The sequence below is a fragment of the Saprolegnia diclina genome, assembly GCF_000281045.1.
Source record: "Saprolegnia diclina VS20 unplaced genomic scaffold supercont1.10, whole genome shotgun sequence".
Lineage (NCBI taxonomy): Eukaryota > Oomycota > Saprolegniomycetes > Saprolegniales > Saprolegniaceae > Saprolegnia > Saprolegnia diclina.
The window spans coordinates 946350-958920 of record NW_008246077.1 but is presented as its reverse complement, the minus strand read 5'-3'; the positions used below and the strand labels follow the sequence as shown (position 1 = coordinate 958920).

Genomic DNA, 12571 nt, shown 5'->3' with positions numbered 1-12571 from the left:
TCTCGTCCACCCAGCGCGATCCATCATCATGGCCTGCGACGTATACGCGAGGTGATGTATCCACGATGCTGGCCAGGAAAAAAGACATCCGGATAACGTTGGTCCCGCGCAAAAGTATTGGTCATTTCGCTAGAGCATGTCGGTCGTGAGCAGCGTTCCCCGCCTGCGCCTCGTGACGGACCCGAACAAGGGCCGGTCGCTTGTGGTCGCGTCGCCCGAAGGTGTTGTCGCCGGCACCATCCTCTTTTCCGAAAAGGCGTACGCAGGCGTCGTCCTCTCCGAGTTCAACGGCGCGATTTGCAACGTCTGCTACAAGGCAGCGGACCCGGACATTTGCTGCGACGACTGCTCCGAAGTCACGTACTGCAGCGACGCATGCCAGTCGCTGCTGCAGCATGTGCACGACCTCGAGTGCCCCGTCCTCGAGGACATTGACATCATGGTGAAAAAGTCGGGCACGGACCGCGACCTCCTCCGGCTCCTTCTGCGCCTGCTCTGCACCCGCGCGTCCGAAGCCGCGCGCCCTACATCGAGCAGTGATGTCGTTGCCACGACGTTCGAGCACGTACGCGAAATGGTCCATGCGACGCATCTCCTCGGCGACGCATGGAACACGTCGGTGGCGTCCGGCGCCGCGATGCTACTGGCGGCGCTGCCGTCGTCCGTGACGGCGTCGCTCACCGTCGACGACGTGGTCGAGCTCGCGGGCCGCATCAACGAAAACTCGTACTCGGTCGACTCGTGGACAGGCCAGCCCATGGTGACAGCCGTCTGCATGTTTCCGCTTGCCGGCCTCGTCAACCACGCGTGCGACCCCAACTGCACGTGGTCCAACGCCGGCGACTCGACGATCGCGGTCAAAGCGACGCGGTTCATTCCCTGCGGCGAAGAGATCTCGCTCACGTACATTGACACGAACCGCAGCCGCGACGTCCGGCAGGCCGACCTCGCCGCCACCAAGCACTTTGACTGCCGCTGCGCGCGCTGCACCGAGCCGCTCGCCACGTCCGTGGACCTGCGCGTCGACGGCGTGTGCTGTGCGTCTTGCGGCGTCGACGGGCTCTTTGTCGGGTCTTTGGAGGACAAGACGACGCCGTGGGCGTGCAAGGGCTGCGGTCGCAGCGTGAGTGCCGACGCGATCGAGCAGTTCAAGGTCGAAGCCGCGGCGCTTCTAGCGCGAGCCGACGCTGCGTACGCCAAGCGCCAGTACAAGGAGACCACTGACGTCCTCGACGACCTCCGGGAGCACTACGACGTGCACTCGACGAATGTCGCGGATCTCTTCTTGCACCCGAGCCACTATATCCTCACCAAGGCGCTCCGGGTTCTCGCCGACTGCAACACCAAGATCGGCAACATCGAGACAGCATACGCGAACCGGAAGGACGTCATTGCACGCCTTGCCTCGGTCGTGCCGCAATACTCGTTCTTGATGGGCAACTGCTACTTTGATCTTGGCGACATTCTCGCCATCTGTCTCAAGCACCACGTGTGGAAGGACGATGCTGAGGTCGCCGCCAAGCGCGCGGAGGCCGACGCGGCCTTTGCCACGTGCGTCGACATCCGGACGATCTGCTTTGTGGCTGAGCACCCGCTCGTCGTCGAAGCTCGGAAGCGCCTGGCGTAGACCGCTGTCGCCACTAATCTTAACCAGCGTGTGCTTGTCATCTCTGTCTTTGGCCTCTGCCAGCTTCCTCTATGCTTGGCGGCTGCATCCCTGGCCTGTCGGATCGGCCAAGATCGGGGCCGCGGATTGGTCGGCCGTTATGAAACCCATGAATTTTGGCCAATGAAACGGCGGAATGCTTTGCATTGCAATCTTTCAGTTTTGGATTCGACATGACGACGAGCAAAGCCGCGTTGATCCTCAGCGCTGCGCTCGCCGGCGGCGCCCTCGCGACCGTCCTCATGAAGGCGCAGTTTAGCCTCATCGTCCCGGGCACCGACAGCTGCACTGACGCCAATGGCACGACGTCGACGACCTGCCGCTTTGCCAAGCCGTGGTTTGGCGTGCTCCAGATGAAAGCGGCCATGAGCATGAGCCTTGTCTTCCTTGTCGTGCGCAAACGCTACACGAAATCGCTCTTCCTCGAGACACCCGTCTTCAAGCGTCAGCAGTACGGTGTCAAGTACATGCCCCAGCCGCGCACGTACGAGGAGCGCCGCATGCTCCTGCAGCAGTCGGTCGATGGCCCGTCGTGGTTTTCCCTCTCGCTGCTCGTGCTTCCTGCGGCGCTGGACCTTATCCAGACGATGTTGTCGCTCATGGGGCTCTTGTGGATCCCAGCGTCCGTGTACCAGATGAGCTCGGGGTGCGTTGTCGTCTTCAGCGCGTGCTTTGCGGTCCGCGGTCTCGGCCTCAAACTGCACTGCTACCAGATCTGGAGCATTCTACTCATGCTCGTGTCCATGGTGATCGTCTCGATCGCGGGCGTCCTCGGCCACGGCGTCCTGAGTCCCCGCGACATTCTCAGCGTCCAGTTCCAAAACGTCGTCGACGCCGAGTGGACCCAGCTCGTCGGCATGGCGTGCATTCTGCTTTCGCAGCTCATCTTTTCGCTGCAGCTCGTCGTCGAGGAGCACTTTCTCAACGTGCACCACGTCAGCCCCATCTTGCTCGTGGGCATGGAAGGGCTCTGGGGTCTCGTGCTCTTGCTGCCGATGACGCCGCTCCTCAACATGACACCCGCCACCGACTCGGCTCTTGCGCAGCTGTGGCACGAAGACTTTTCAGACACGTGGGTCAAGCTACGCCGCTCGGGGCTTCTCTGCTTGCTCGTTGCCTTGTATATGCTCTGTGTCGCCTCGTACCAGGCACTATACACCTACTCTGACCCACGCCTCACCTCGTTGTAGATTGCAGCCCTCTACATCACCAAGCACCACTCGGCGCTCGTCCGCAGCATGGTCGAGGTAATGCTTGCTAGCTTGTCGCGCCATGGGATGATATATAAGCTGTACTAGCTCGGGCGAACGCTCGGTGTATGGGTCCTAGGCTTTATTGTCTACTACATCCTCGAGTGGACGGGCCCGTCGTCGCCGGGGGAGCCCTTTACAGAGTGGTCATGGTATTCCTACCCACTGCATTGTAGAGGCTCTTGATGATGGCTCATGGGCCATGGCTAGCGTCGAAGCCGTCGGGTTTGTGCTCATGGCGCTGGCGACGCTCACGGTACGCCAAGCACCGTATTTTGAGGATCTGACTTAGTGTTGATTCAGTACAAGCAAATTCTGCATTTCCCGTGCGTCCGTTTGTACCAAGACGACCGTGGGCTCCCGGTGCAAGTCGAAATTTCGTCCTTTATGCTCGACCGCCACTGACAAGCGACGTGCACTGGACGAGTTCATTGCGTGCGTTTAAGCCGAGTCTCTAATGCATCGAGGCCATGAACGGCGACTTGGTCAGCGCCAAGTTGGCTTCGCGCTCTTCCGCCGCATACAACCACGTGCCGGGGAAGCGCAGGATCTTCTTGTACTACAGTCGCAACAAGGCGAGATGAGTTGGGCCCCAGAGCAAAACGCGTACCGTGAGTGTGCCCACGACCATGACGGCAAAGCCCGCGAGCTCGAGCCAGCTCCAGACAGTCCACGGCTCGCCCGGCGAGTTGGGTCCGGTCCACTTGATCACGTAGTAGACAAAGAGCGTGAGGAGCCAGACGCCCATCGTGCGCATCGTCTATGACTCCACATAAGACATGCATCATCCCAACAAAGCGACGGACATCGAGGATACTGCGCACGACCGAGTTGAGGTACTTGGTGACAAAGCTCGCCGCGAGCTACGCAAGAAGCATCCGCGTAAGAATAAGCATCCGAATAAGACGACGAGGACGTACGTTGAAGACGCCGATAGTAATGACGTACGCGACAACCGTCCAGACGAGCGGCCACGAGTTGGAGATCTTGACAAGCGCGTCGGAGAAGTCTTCGTGCCAGACCTTGGAGAGACCCGAGGTGCCCCGGGGCGTCCACTGCAGCAGCGGGATCAAGACGACCATGAAGACGAGGCCCCAGAGCCCCTCAATGCCCACGAGGAGCATCGGACTCACTTGACGCTTGGTCAAAAAGTACTCTTCAATCACAATCTGGATCGCGCAGAGAAACTGGGCCACAAAGATGAAGCTGAGGCCGAGAACCTGGTTGGCTTGCTTCTCCGCGTCCGCGGCCGACGGCTCGGCGGCCGACTGCATCGCGGCTTGCGAGAGGCCTGCGAACGAGACCATGCCGACGGCGATGATGACGAGGAGGATGCTCGAGTAGTGGTAAGCGAAGAGGCGCTTGCCCATGAAGCGCACCGAGAAGAAGGCGTTGAAGAGGATGACGGACCCGCGCGTCATCTGGTAGATGGATGACGAGATCCAGAGGAGGCCAATGTTGGCAAACACCGTGTTGAGCAAGTCGAGCATCGACGGGATGATGAGCAGCATGATGGTCGACCACGACGGCCCCGACGCCGATGACGAGGTGTCGAGAAACGGCGTGCGCTCGTTCTTGGTGGACGCTGCCTTGCGCGACTGCTGCGGCGTGAGCATGTACTTGCGGCCGCCCTTTTGCATTTTGTTGACGGGCGTCTCGAGGTACGCGCGGTGTTCGACGCGCTTCCGGACGTAGAGAAACACGAGGCAGCACGCCATCGCAAGCTTCATCTCGAGGACGCCGAACCACGGCTTGTCAAAGTAGCAATGCAGCGTCGTGTTGCCGTTGATGACGCACGGCTCCGTGCCGAGCGACTGGAGGCTGTACTGCACCTTGGTGATGATCGTACACAGCGTGCCAGACACGAGCATGACGAGGCCCCAGAGGAAGCCCTTGCGCGTCTTGCGCTCTTCGCTCGTCGATGTCGACATGTCCTTTCTTCCTTGGTTGCAAACGGCAAAGTGAGACCTGCTCGGTCGAGTTTTTAAAAATTGCACCGTGCCGAGTATACCTCGTTTTTGTATGACAAAGGAATTAACGTCGGTTTCCATTCGCGGTTTCCGGTGGCTTGTCGACCACCTAGAGTGGTCGCGCAGTGTGTTCTGGTTGCAGTAGCTTCGGCGCTGCCGATGTGGCGCTGTCCATGGAGTGGCGCTGTGCCTCCACCGCTCGTCAGACAGAGCGGGCGTGGAGCAGGATTCCTTTGCGCGTGGAGGATAGGAACACACAGTGGGATGACCGTCCCCACCACCCCTTTGTGTTGCAGTTGAAGGTCGCCACTCGGCACGCCAGTATTAGAAAGACGACACGAGTTCGCCGCACGCAACGCTTTTCCTCTGGTGGCCGTCGATAGACATATGAGGAGGTAGTATTATCGGAGGGCAGAGCAATTTCATGTTCGAGCTAAAGTCTGGTGAGCCGGGCACTCTTTCCAAAGGCAAATCGAAGTTTTAATCGAAGCTATGAAATTGCTACGAATTTCGAGCATAGAGGAATTAGTGTTGCGATCTTTGAGCATGCTACGAGCGAGGCTCGTGGGCTGGCTGCTGCTGGCGCTCGTGACCTTTGCGGTGCATGGCGATGTCCACGTGGCCACGGCGACGCCGCGAGAGTACAAGCACACGACGGACCCGGCGATTCTCAGCGCTGCGCAGGTACGCGTCTTGAGAAACACATGCGATGCGATGGGCGCTAGTTTGCACTCGACGAGCTGCGGCGGCTCTCGGACACGGGCATCTACATGACGCTGTCGCTGCATGCGGTCACGTCGGGCGCGACCCAAGTAGGCGAATCCGCCGAAATGGTCGACTGACGGCGAAGCGTAGACGGGTGACTTTCACGACAACACGTATCTCATGCTCGAGCTCGCGTCGCCACACTTCAAGAGCGGGGCGCCCGTCGAGAGCTTCGAGGTCGTCGTCATGGAGAGCCGCGACGGAGACCGGCGCAAGAGCTTTGCCATCGACAACTTTCCGGAAATGGCCGAGGAGGCGATCGAGGCGTATTGGATCGAAATGGTCGAGGCGACGCGGGCGAAGCGCCGGAACGTCTTTGCGAAATGGGCCCACGAGCAGCAAGAGCCCTCGGTGACCAAGGACGAGCTCTGAGATAGACAGGCATGACACGTGTGTGTGTTTATAAACTTTACTTGGCCTCGTCGACCACGGCCGTGGGTGCAAGTTTCCGCTTCTTCGCCACCGGCAGAACGTTGACCGGCGCCGATTCTGCATCGCGCTTGACCGCGACGGGGGCCGGCGCAGCGCCAAACCCGACCGTTGTCATGGACGCAGCCGCGGCCTCGGCGCGGCTTGCCTCGACGTTCTCGCGGAGCCCGTCGACCTACATACAAGCGTTCAAGGCTGCACGATCGCTTTGTGATTAATACCTTCTCCTTGATCTCCGTGTAGATCTCGAGGTACTCGAGAAGCTTGGCCTCGTCGTCGTCAAGGAGCGTGCTGGCATCATCTGCCGTGCTCGGGTCGACACCCCGGGCATTGAGCGCCGCCGCGACAAACGTCTTGCGCATGTCTTCCATGGGGCCCACGTACGGAAGCGTGAGGTCGGCGACGGAAGCATCCATGACCGGGGGCTTGGCCTTGCCCTTCCCCTTGGACGACTCGGGCTTTGTCTCCATCGGAATATGTGTCTCGAGGAACGTCATGCAGGCCGGTGAGCACGACGTTGCTTGACGGTACAGGTTGTCACGCATGACGTTGCCGGCGAGGACGTAGTAGCGCACGCCTTGCACCTCCATTTCCGCGTGACTCACAATCGGCGCGTCCGTCTTGGTCTCTTCTTCGTCGGCGCCCGCTTCGGGCTGCTTGGCATGCTCGTAAATGCACGTGATTGCCATGCAGCAGTACGTGTCGGCGAGCGGTGTCGTGTCCATCGCCGTCGATGTCAAGAACTTCTTTTGCAGCGCCAAGCTCTTTTCATAGTCGACGCGCGCTTCCTGGAAGAGATCCGACTCCATGGCGAGGTCGCCCAAGCGGCTGTGGACGCGCGAGAGCTCCTTGTGGATGCGGTCGTCTTCGCCTTCGTGCTTGGAGAGTATGATGCGCGCAATCTCGAGCATCTCCCACGCGACCTCCAAGTCGCTCTGGTCTTCCGCTTCACCTTCCTCACCCTTAGTCGCGTCCTGGCCAAAGACGCTGGCGGTCGCTTCCGCGAGCGATAAGAGCGCGTTGCCGTACTCGTAGTACACGGGCGCAGCGCTCAGCGACTCGGCGTTGCCTTCGGCCTCGACCCTACACATACCAGCGTCAACCTCACGGCCGCAATCGCATGAACTCATTACATGGTGCGCAGATAGTCTTCGAAGTGGACGACCGCTTCCTCGTACCGCTTCTCCTTGAGGAGCCCGATTCCGCGGACGAAGCGCGCGTCCTGGAGCGTTGCCTCGAGGCCGTCCATATTCCCGTGAAATGGAGCTCGATTTGTGTGGAGCCGAATAAAATGCAGCGCTTTTTATTTATAAATGAGTATTCAGACACAGTCTTTGTATGTAAAATGATTTCATTACAATAGTAATTAAATCAAAACAGATGGCTTCGATCGACCACAGACGCGAAACCGCGCCAAATTCAAGTAAATGGATCGTTTTCTTAGATAGTTGGATAGTTTTTGGATAGGTTTCGGATAGTAGTAGATTAATGGAATTGAGAGGTGACGAGGTGGCGCAGATGGGCGGTCGTCGGCAGCGGTGCTGTCGTTGCAGGCGGTGCGGTTGTCCCGGAGCTGGGGGTTGTCGTCGTGCTGCTCGTCTTGAAGACGCCGAGCGCGGCCAAGAGAATGAGCAGGACCACGATCACAACGAGGCCGAGGGCGATTGTGAGCTTGACGTTCTTCCACCACATGGCCCGCGAGAGGCTCTTGCCCGTGTTGCGAAAGACCTTGGCCTGTTCGCTGAGGTCGTTGGACTTTTGCTCGACCATTTCCATCTTCTCCGTGTTGGAGAGAACGACTTGGATGTTCTCCTGCATCGTGCTCTTGACAGCGTCGACTTGCGCCATGACCTCGGCGAGCTTGTCGACCTTGGTGCGGTCATCGTACGTCGTCGCGATGACGCTGAGGCCCTTGGCGCACTCCTTGTCGAGGCCGCCTTCTTTGACCGTCGGTAGCTTGGCCGCGTGCTTTCCAGTCATCTCTTCCTGCACGGCCGCCAGAAGCTTGAACGCGAGCCGGACCGGGTAGTCGGCGGCCGTGATCGCCACATAGACGATCTCGTCGTTGTCCATGGTGAAGTGAAATTTGTTGGGTTCGCAGTCGAGCGTGTGGCGGCTGTTGGGTGCAACCTGCTGCTTCCACGTCGGCGCACGCAGCACCTTGGTGAGCATGTCCAAGTACTTGGGCGACTCTTCCTTGTCCTTCTTCGTATGGGCGTACGACGCGATGATGGCCTTGTCGCTCCCGCGGGCGACTGCGAGAAACTTGACGTTGTCGCTGGTCAGCGCCATGGTACTCCTGCTGCTGCTGCTTGCGTGTTTTCTCAAAGACTGACTAGCCGAAGCGAAACCTAAAATTGACTTTGCCGTTGACGGTTGGGCGGATTGCGATCTTGGCGTTGCGTGTTGCGATTGGTGCATATTCCAATCGACACGAATATGGGCGCGCATCCCTCGCAATATCAATATATATATGAACAGGCCTCAGACCAAGCGAAGACGACGACGCTGACGACTGTGGCTGTTGTTGCTACTGCTTTCGGACGAGAAGACGCCGAGGATGTACAAGACGAGGATCACGACGAGCACGATCGAGACGCCGATCGCGGCAAAGAGACGCAGCTTGCGCAAGCGCATTTGGCGGTGGAGGTCGGTCGCGCCCTTGTGGAAGATCTTGGCGTTGTCTGAGAGCTCGGACGACTTTTGCTCGAGCGTCTCGAGCTTCTCGCCGTTGGCGAGCGCGAGGCCAATCGATTCCCTCATCGTATCTTTCACGCCTTCGACCTGCAGCTTGACGAGCGATAGCTTGTCGATCTTCGTGCGGTCGTCGTACGTCGCCGCGATCGTCGCCAGCACCTGTGAAGCATAAGACGCGATGCATAGACAGATAGCGTACCTTGGCGCAGTCGCTGCCGACGGTCTGGTCCTTCTTGAGCGTCAAGGCCTCGGCGGCGAACGACGCAACAAATTGCGTCTCCATGTCGTTGATCATTTGGTGCGCGACGCGGATCGGGTAGTCGCCCGCAGTGACGGCAAAGTACACAAAGTTGCCGCTGTCGAGCATAAAGTGGAGCTTGAGGCCATCAAACGCGAGCGCATGGCGGCTGTTGGGCGCCACCTCTTTCGCCCACGTCGGCGACGAGAGGACCTTGGCCGCGACCTCGGTGAAGCGCGCGCCGTCCTTCTTGCCGCCCTTGGTGTGCACATGGTTGCTAATGATGCTCTTGTGCGCGACCCGCGCGACGGCGAGGAACTTGACGTCGTCCTTCGAGGCCATCGCACGCGTCGTGTATTCGTTTCAAGACTGCGGGCGTTTGTGGGACGGCGATTTTGTATTTTTTCGCCGCGTTCGCTGATTGGTGGATCCATTTTTTTCGCACGGCCCTGGCCAATCCAAAGCCACCATAAAATCCAAGCGACAAGATCAGTGCTTCTGCGTGCAGGCGGAGACCACGACGTATCGACAAGTCGTCGGCTTGCGACCAACGAGCGTGGTGTGAAGTTAACAAACAGGCGAGGACGACGAACGTTAGGACTTGTTGAGTACGAGTACGTCCCGCCAGTTGACGTGGTCTTCAATGCACTTGGCGCGAATGAACTTGGCACACTCGAGCTCGGAGCGCATTGCACAAAACACTTCGCCGTTGACGTACTTGCAGCGATACCGCTCTTCGCCATGTACCGTCGTGATGCGGCGGATGCGCACATACTGTAAGATCTCGTCGACTTGCATCGTTGGGTCTTCGAGCTCGTGTATTGTCTGCTTGACCTCGCGCAGCTAGAGACGCATCGTTGGCTCGCAAACTGGCACCTAGCGCGCTGCATACCTGTGTCTTGAGGTTGGGAATGTCTTTGAAATCTCGCAGCCGTCGCAAGGTTTTCTTCTTCTGGCGCTTGTCGGACGGCATGTAGTCGGAGATCATCTTTACGAGCACCATCGCGAGCTCTTGCTCGTAGACGCTGCCTTGCTTGCGCTCGTCGCTCCCGTCGACAATCCACTCCATAAACATGTTGATGTACGGGTCGTGGGCATCGCAAATCGCCGTGAAGCGCTCCTCATACTTGGGCGCGGCCTCGGCCTTGACGCGCCAGTACTCGAGCGAGCTGTAAATGACCATCGCGGCTTGCGTGCGCTCTGTGGTCTACCTTGTGTCGTGAGGCATGCAGTGCGCAAACGGAGCGTGTACACTGAGGTCGGGCGACTTGCTCTTGAGCGCTGCAAGGGCAGCTTGCATCTTCTTGGGTGACGCCACGACGCCCTTCTCATTGCACGCCGTCGCAAAGAGGTCCTGGACAAACGCCGACGGCAGGGTGCTGGGCGTGTTGCTGTAAAACGCCTTTTTCCGCACGATGCGGAGGTCGTCGTCGAGCGCAACGGCATCCTAGAGCGAGCGTGACGCTGCGACTGCAACATGCTGCGAACGGACCTGGTCCGTCAGCGGGTGGGCGCCCGTGAGCGCAATCGTACCGCTCACGCACTCGTGGTAGATCTGCACGTGCTCCTCCAGCGCGGCCATCTGGGCACGCGCCAGTTGCGCCAGGAGCGCCGCCTTGTCTGCCACCATGACAACCACCTCGAGTGCTCAGCGACTGTCTGCGCTGCAATCCGGTTACCCGATAATTCCGGATACGGCGAGCCAAAAGCGCGCCAGAAGCGCCGCCATCGACCGTCCCATCCCGCGTCGGACGACGAACGTTGCTTCATTGCAAGCGCTTCTTGGTGGCCGCTCGCTACTGTCGTCGTCACAATGGAGCCGCTCGTCCGGAGCAACCACTGCGAGAGCATCCGTCTCGTCGCATCGGACCCCCACCAAGGGTCGACACTGTCGGGTCCAAAACCCGAGCAGCAAGTCCCCGCACCAGACGACGAACGCCCGCTAATACGATGCGATTTGGCCCCTCTCGGTTCACTAAGCCACACCTGGAAGGGTATCGGAATATAGGAATATGCTAATATAGCGTTAACGTTTAACTATCGTGCTACGAGTCGACTCGTACCCTCTACAAGAGGAGGTCGTACATGTTTTCTTTGCCGCAGAGACAGCGGACATGGTGGTGCGTCGTTTGCTCAGTGGGCGGCAAGAGGTCGTCTAGGAGGACGTCCGAGAGGAGGTTGGCGCCCGCACGGCCGCCCATGAGGTTACCGGCCGTAGGTCCCAGCCGCAAGGACGCGTACCCGCCCATGAGAAACACATTCACGTCCGTCGCAATGCGGAGGTCTTGGTCGACGTTGGGAAAGCCACCGGTTGTCGTCACGCCCAGCGGGAGGAGCTCGCGGAAGAGCGGGTCGCGGGTCACATCCACGTCCGAGCCCGTGGCCAAAATGATCTCGTCCACGACGAGCGGCGACGCAGCGACATCTTCAGACGAGAGCGTGATCTGAAGCCGACCGTCGACCTCCTCGACAGCCACCACGGTCGTGCTGCCCATGTGCGTAAACGTTTCGGGCGTCGCGACGGCGGTGAGCTGGTCCATAGCGGCTTGCGTGACCGAGCCGCGACCGCGGGCTTGCTTGAGGCGTGCAAGGCGAGCGTCGGCATTCGCTTCGGCGAAGAAGGCCGCGCGCATCTTGTCGCCCAGCGTGGGCGAGAGCCACTCGAGGGGCACGTCGTACGGCTGCACGCGCAAATGCGGCGACCGCGTGAGCAATGTCACGTGTGTCGCGCCCCAGCGCAGCGCCTGCTTGGCCAAGTGCACGGATGTCAAGCCGCCACCGACGAGGAGCACATGCGGCCGCGTCGCCGCATACCGCGCCTGCACGATGGACGGGCCTTGGGCGACCAGGTCGGCGCTGTGGAACGTCCGGCGGGAAGCGAGCGACCACGTGGGCCGCCGCGGCAGACGCTGCGTGCCGACGGCGACGACGACCTTGGCCGCGCAAACAATCTCGCCGGACGCGCAGTGGACTTGAAAGGACGAAGGCGTCTTGTCGCCGTCGCTGGTAAAGACGGGCACGATGGACGTGGCGGTCTGCGGCTCGACGAGCGTCTCGATCTTGTACTGCGTGATGAGCATCTTGTTGTGGGCGGCGAAGAGGTCTTGGCGCGGGCACCCAAAGAAGCTTCGATCGTTCTCGCTGAACATGGACGTCTGCGATGCAAACGCCTTGTTGCGCTTGTTGAAGCGGATCGTGCTGGGCGGCGGCGCCACGACCGAGTGCGTCGACGTTGCAAAGTCCCGGAGCCCCTCGGGCCGGAGCGGGTCCAAGTGCACACTCAGTGGCGACCGGAGGTGCGAGATGCCAAAGAGCTCAAAGTTGGCGTTCCAGTTGGCGCACCACGCGCCCGACGGATCGAGGACGCGGAGGTGGTGGCGAAGGCTCGGGCGCTGCGGCGCGAGACGCTTCTTGCGCCAAAACGAGAGCATTGCGGCCTCGGTCTCTGTGAACTCGCTCGCGCTGTCTTGTTCGAGCAAGGTGAGGACGAGCGCCAACGCGTGGGGGCCCGCACCGATAACGACCAGCGGCGTCATGTTGCAAGCGTCCGCCATAG

General features: G+C 60.0%; 9 protein-coding genes across 9 annotated transcripts; 3 read left to right on the top strand and 6 right to left on the bottom strand.

Moving 5' to 3' along the window:
- Positions 1-96: 96 nt before the first annotated feature.
- SDRG_04355 (hypothetical protein) lies at positions 97-1671 on the top strand. Its single transcript, XM_008610028.1, has one exon. It carries the CDS (start codon positions 137-139, stop codon positions 1625-1627), a length of 1491 nt encoding a protein of 496 aa, XP_008608250.1. The 5' UTR covers positions 97-136; the 3' UTR covers positions 1628-1671.
- A 168-nt stretch (positions 1672-1839) lies between these two features.
- SDRG_04354 (hypothetical protein) lies at positions 1840-3321 on the top strand (the record flags this gene model as incomplete). Its single annotated transcript, XM_008610027.1, has 5 exons — positions 1840-2814; positions 2857-2913; positions 2965-3068; positions 3127-3172; positions 3220-3321. The coding sequence occupies 5 exons, from the start codon at positions 1840-1842 to the stop codon at positions 3319-3321; spliced, it is 1284 nt and encodes a 427-aa protein (XP_008608249.1).
- On the bottom strand, positions 3281-5030 carry SDRG_04353 (hypothetical protein). The gene is made up of 4 exons (XM_008610026.1): positions 3837-5030; positions 3723-3779; positions 3527-3676; positions 3281-3475 (listed from the first exon to the last, which is right to left on the bottom strand). Exons 1-4 carry the CDS (start codon positions 4965-4967, stop codon positions 3371-3373), a joined length of 1443 nt encoding a protein of 480 aa, XP_008608248.1. The 5' UTR covers positions 4968-5030; the 3' UTR covers positions 3281-3370.
- A 402-nt stretch (positions 5031-5432) lies between these two features.
- Positions 5433-6023, top strand: SDRG_04352 (hypothetical protein; the record flags this gene model as incomplete). The annotated part of the gene is made up of 3 exons (XM_008610025.1): positions 5433-5570; positions 5612-5698; positions 5742-6023. The coding sequence occupies 3 exons, from the start codon at positions 5433-5435 to the stop codon at positions 6021-6023; spliced, it is 507 nt and encodes a 168-aa protein (XP_008608247.1).
- A 2-nt stretch (positions 6024-6025) lies between these two features.
- On the bottom strand, positions 6026-7367 carry SDRG_04351 (hypothetical protein). The gene is made up of 3 exons (XM_008610024.1): positions 7214-7367; positions 6302-7163; positions 6026-6255 (listed from the first exon to the last, which is right to left on the bottom strand). Exons 1-3 carry the CDS (start codon positions 7327-7329, stop codon positions 6061-6063), a joined length of 1173 nt encoding a protein of 390 aa, XP_008608246.1. The 5' UTR covers positions 7330-7367; the 3' UTR covers positions 6026-6060.
- A 198-nt stretch (positions 7368-7565) lies between these two features.
- Positions 7566-8372, bottom strand: SDRG_04350 (hypothetical protein; the record flags this gene model as incomplete). The annotated part of the gene is made up of 1 exon (XM_008610023.1): positions 7566-8372. The coding sequence occupies one exon, from the start codon at positions 8370-8372 to the stop codon at positions 7566-7568; it is 807 nt and encodes a 268-aa protein (XP_008608245.1).
- Positions 8373-8564: 192 nt separating this feature from the next.
- SDRG_04349 (hypothetical protein) lies at positions 8565-9357 on the bottom strand (the record flags this gene model as incomplete). The annotated part of the gene is made up of 2 exons (XM_008610022.1): positions 8565-8936; positions 8977-9357. 2 exons carry the CDS (start codon positions 9355-9357, stop codon positions 8565-8567), a joined length of 753 nt encoding a protein of 250 aa, XP_008608244.1.
- A 181-nt stretch (positions 9358-9538) lies between these two features.
- Positions 9539-10690, bottom strand: SDRG_04348 (hypothetical protein). The gene is made up of 4 exons (XM_008610021.1): positions 10508-10690; positions 10268-10462; positions 9908-10222; positions 9539-9858 (listed from the first exon to the last, which is right to left on the bottom strand). Exons 1-4 carry the CDS (start codon positions 10643-10645, stop codon positions 9610-9612), a joined length of 897 nt encoding a protein of 298 aa, XP_008608243.1. The 5' UTR covers positions 10646-10690; the 3' UTR covers positions 9539-9609.
- A 317-nt stretch (positions 10691-11007) lies between these two features.
- SDRG_04347 (hypothetical protein) lies at positions 11008-12571 on the bottom strand (the record flags this gene model as incomplete). The annotated part of the gene is made up of 1 exon (XM_008610020.1): positions 11008-12571. A coding segment is annotated over one exon (1490 nt), but the record flags the coding sequence as incomplete, so codon positions are not given.

What these genes read in the sequence shown, in the direction of transcription:
- SDRG_04351 (XM_008610024.1), bottom strand. Translation starts at nt 7,329, where the DNA reads ATGGACGGCCTCGAGGCAACGCTCCAGGACGCGCGCTTCGTCCGCGGA. An exon ending in GAAGACTATCTGCGCACCAT is followed by an intron (nt 7,164 to 7,213) that starts GTAATGAGTTCA and finishes TGGTATGTGTAG; the next exon opens with GGTCGAGGCCGAAGGCAACG. An exon ending in ACACGGAGATCAAGGAGAAG is followed by an intron (nt 6,256 to 6,301) that starts GTATTAATCACA and finishes GCTTGTATGTAG; the next exon opens with GTCGACGGGCTCCGCGAGAA.
- SDRG_04355 (XM_008610028.1), top strand. Translation starts at nt 137, where the DNA reads ATGTCGGTCGTGAGCAGCGTTCCCCGCCTGCGCCTCGTGACGGACCCG.
- SDRG_04353 (XM_008610026.1), bottom strand. Translation starts at nt 4,967, where the DNA reads ATGGAAACCGACGTTAATTCCTTTGTCATACAAAAACGAGGTATACTC. An exon ending in TTACTATCGGCGTCTTCAAC is followed by an intron (nt 3,780 to 3,836) that starts GTACGTCCTCGT and finishes CTTCTTGCGTAG; the next exon opens with CTCGCGGCGAGCTTTGTCAC. An exon ending in TGGTCGTGGGCACACTCACG is followed by an intron (nt 3,476 to 3,526) that starts GTACGCGTTTTG and finishes TTGCGACTGTAG; the next exon opens with TACAAGAAGATCCTGCGCTT.
- SDRG_04348 (XM_008610021.1), bottom strand. Translation starts at nt 10,645, where the DNA reads ATGGTGGCAGACAAGGCGGCGCTCCTGGCGCAACTGGCGCGTGCCCAG. An exon ending in CCCACCCGCTGACGGACCAG is followed by an intron (nt 10,463 to 10,507) that starts GTCCGTTCGCAG and finishes CGCTCGCTCTAG; the next exon opens with GATGCCGTTGCGCTCGACGA. An exon ending in TTCCCAACCTCAAGACACAG is followed by an intron (nt 9,859 to 9,907) that starts GTATGCAGCGCG and finishes ATGCGTCTCTAG; the next exon opens with CTGCGCGAGGTCAAGCAGAC.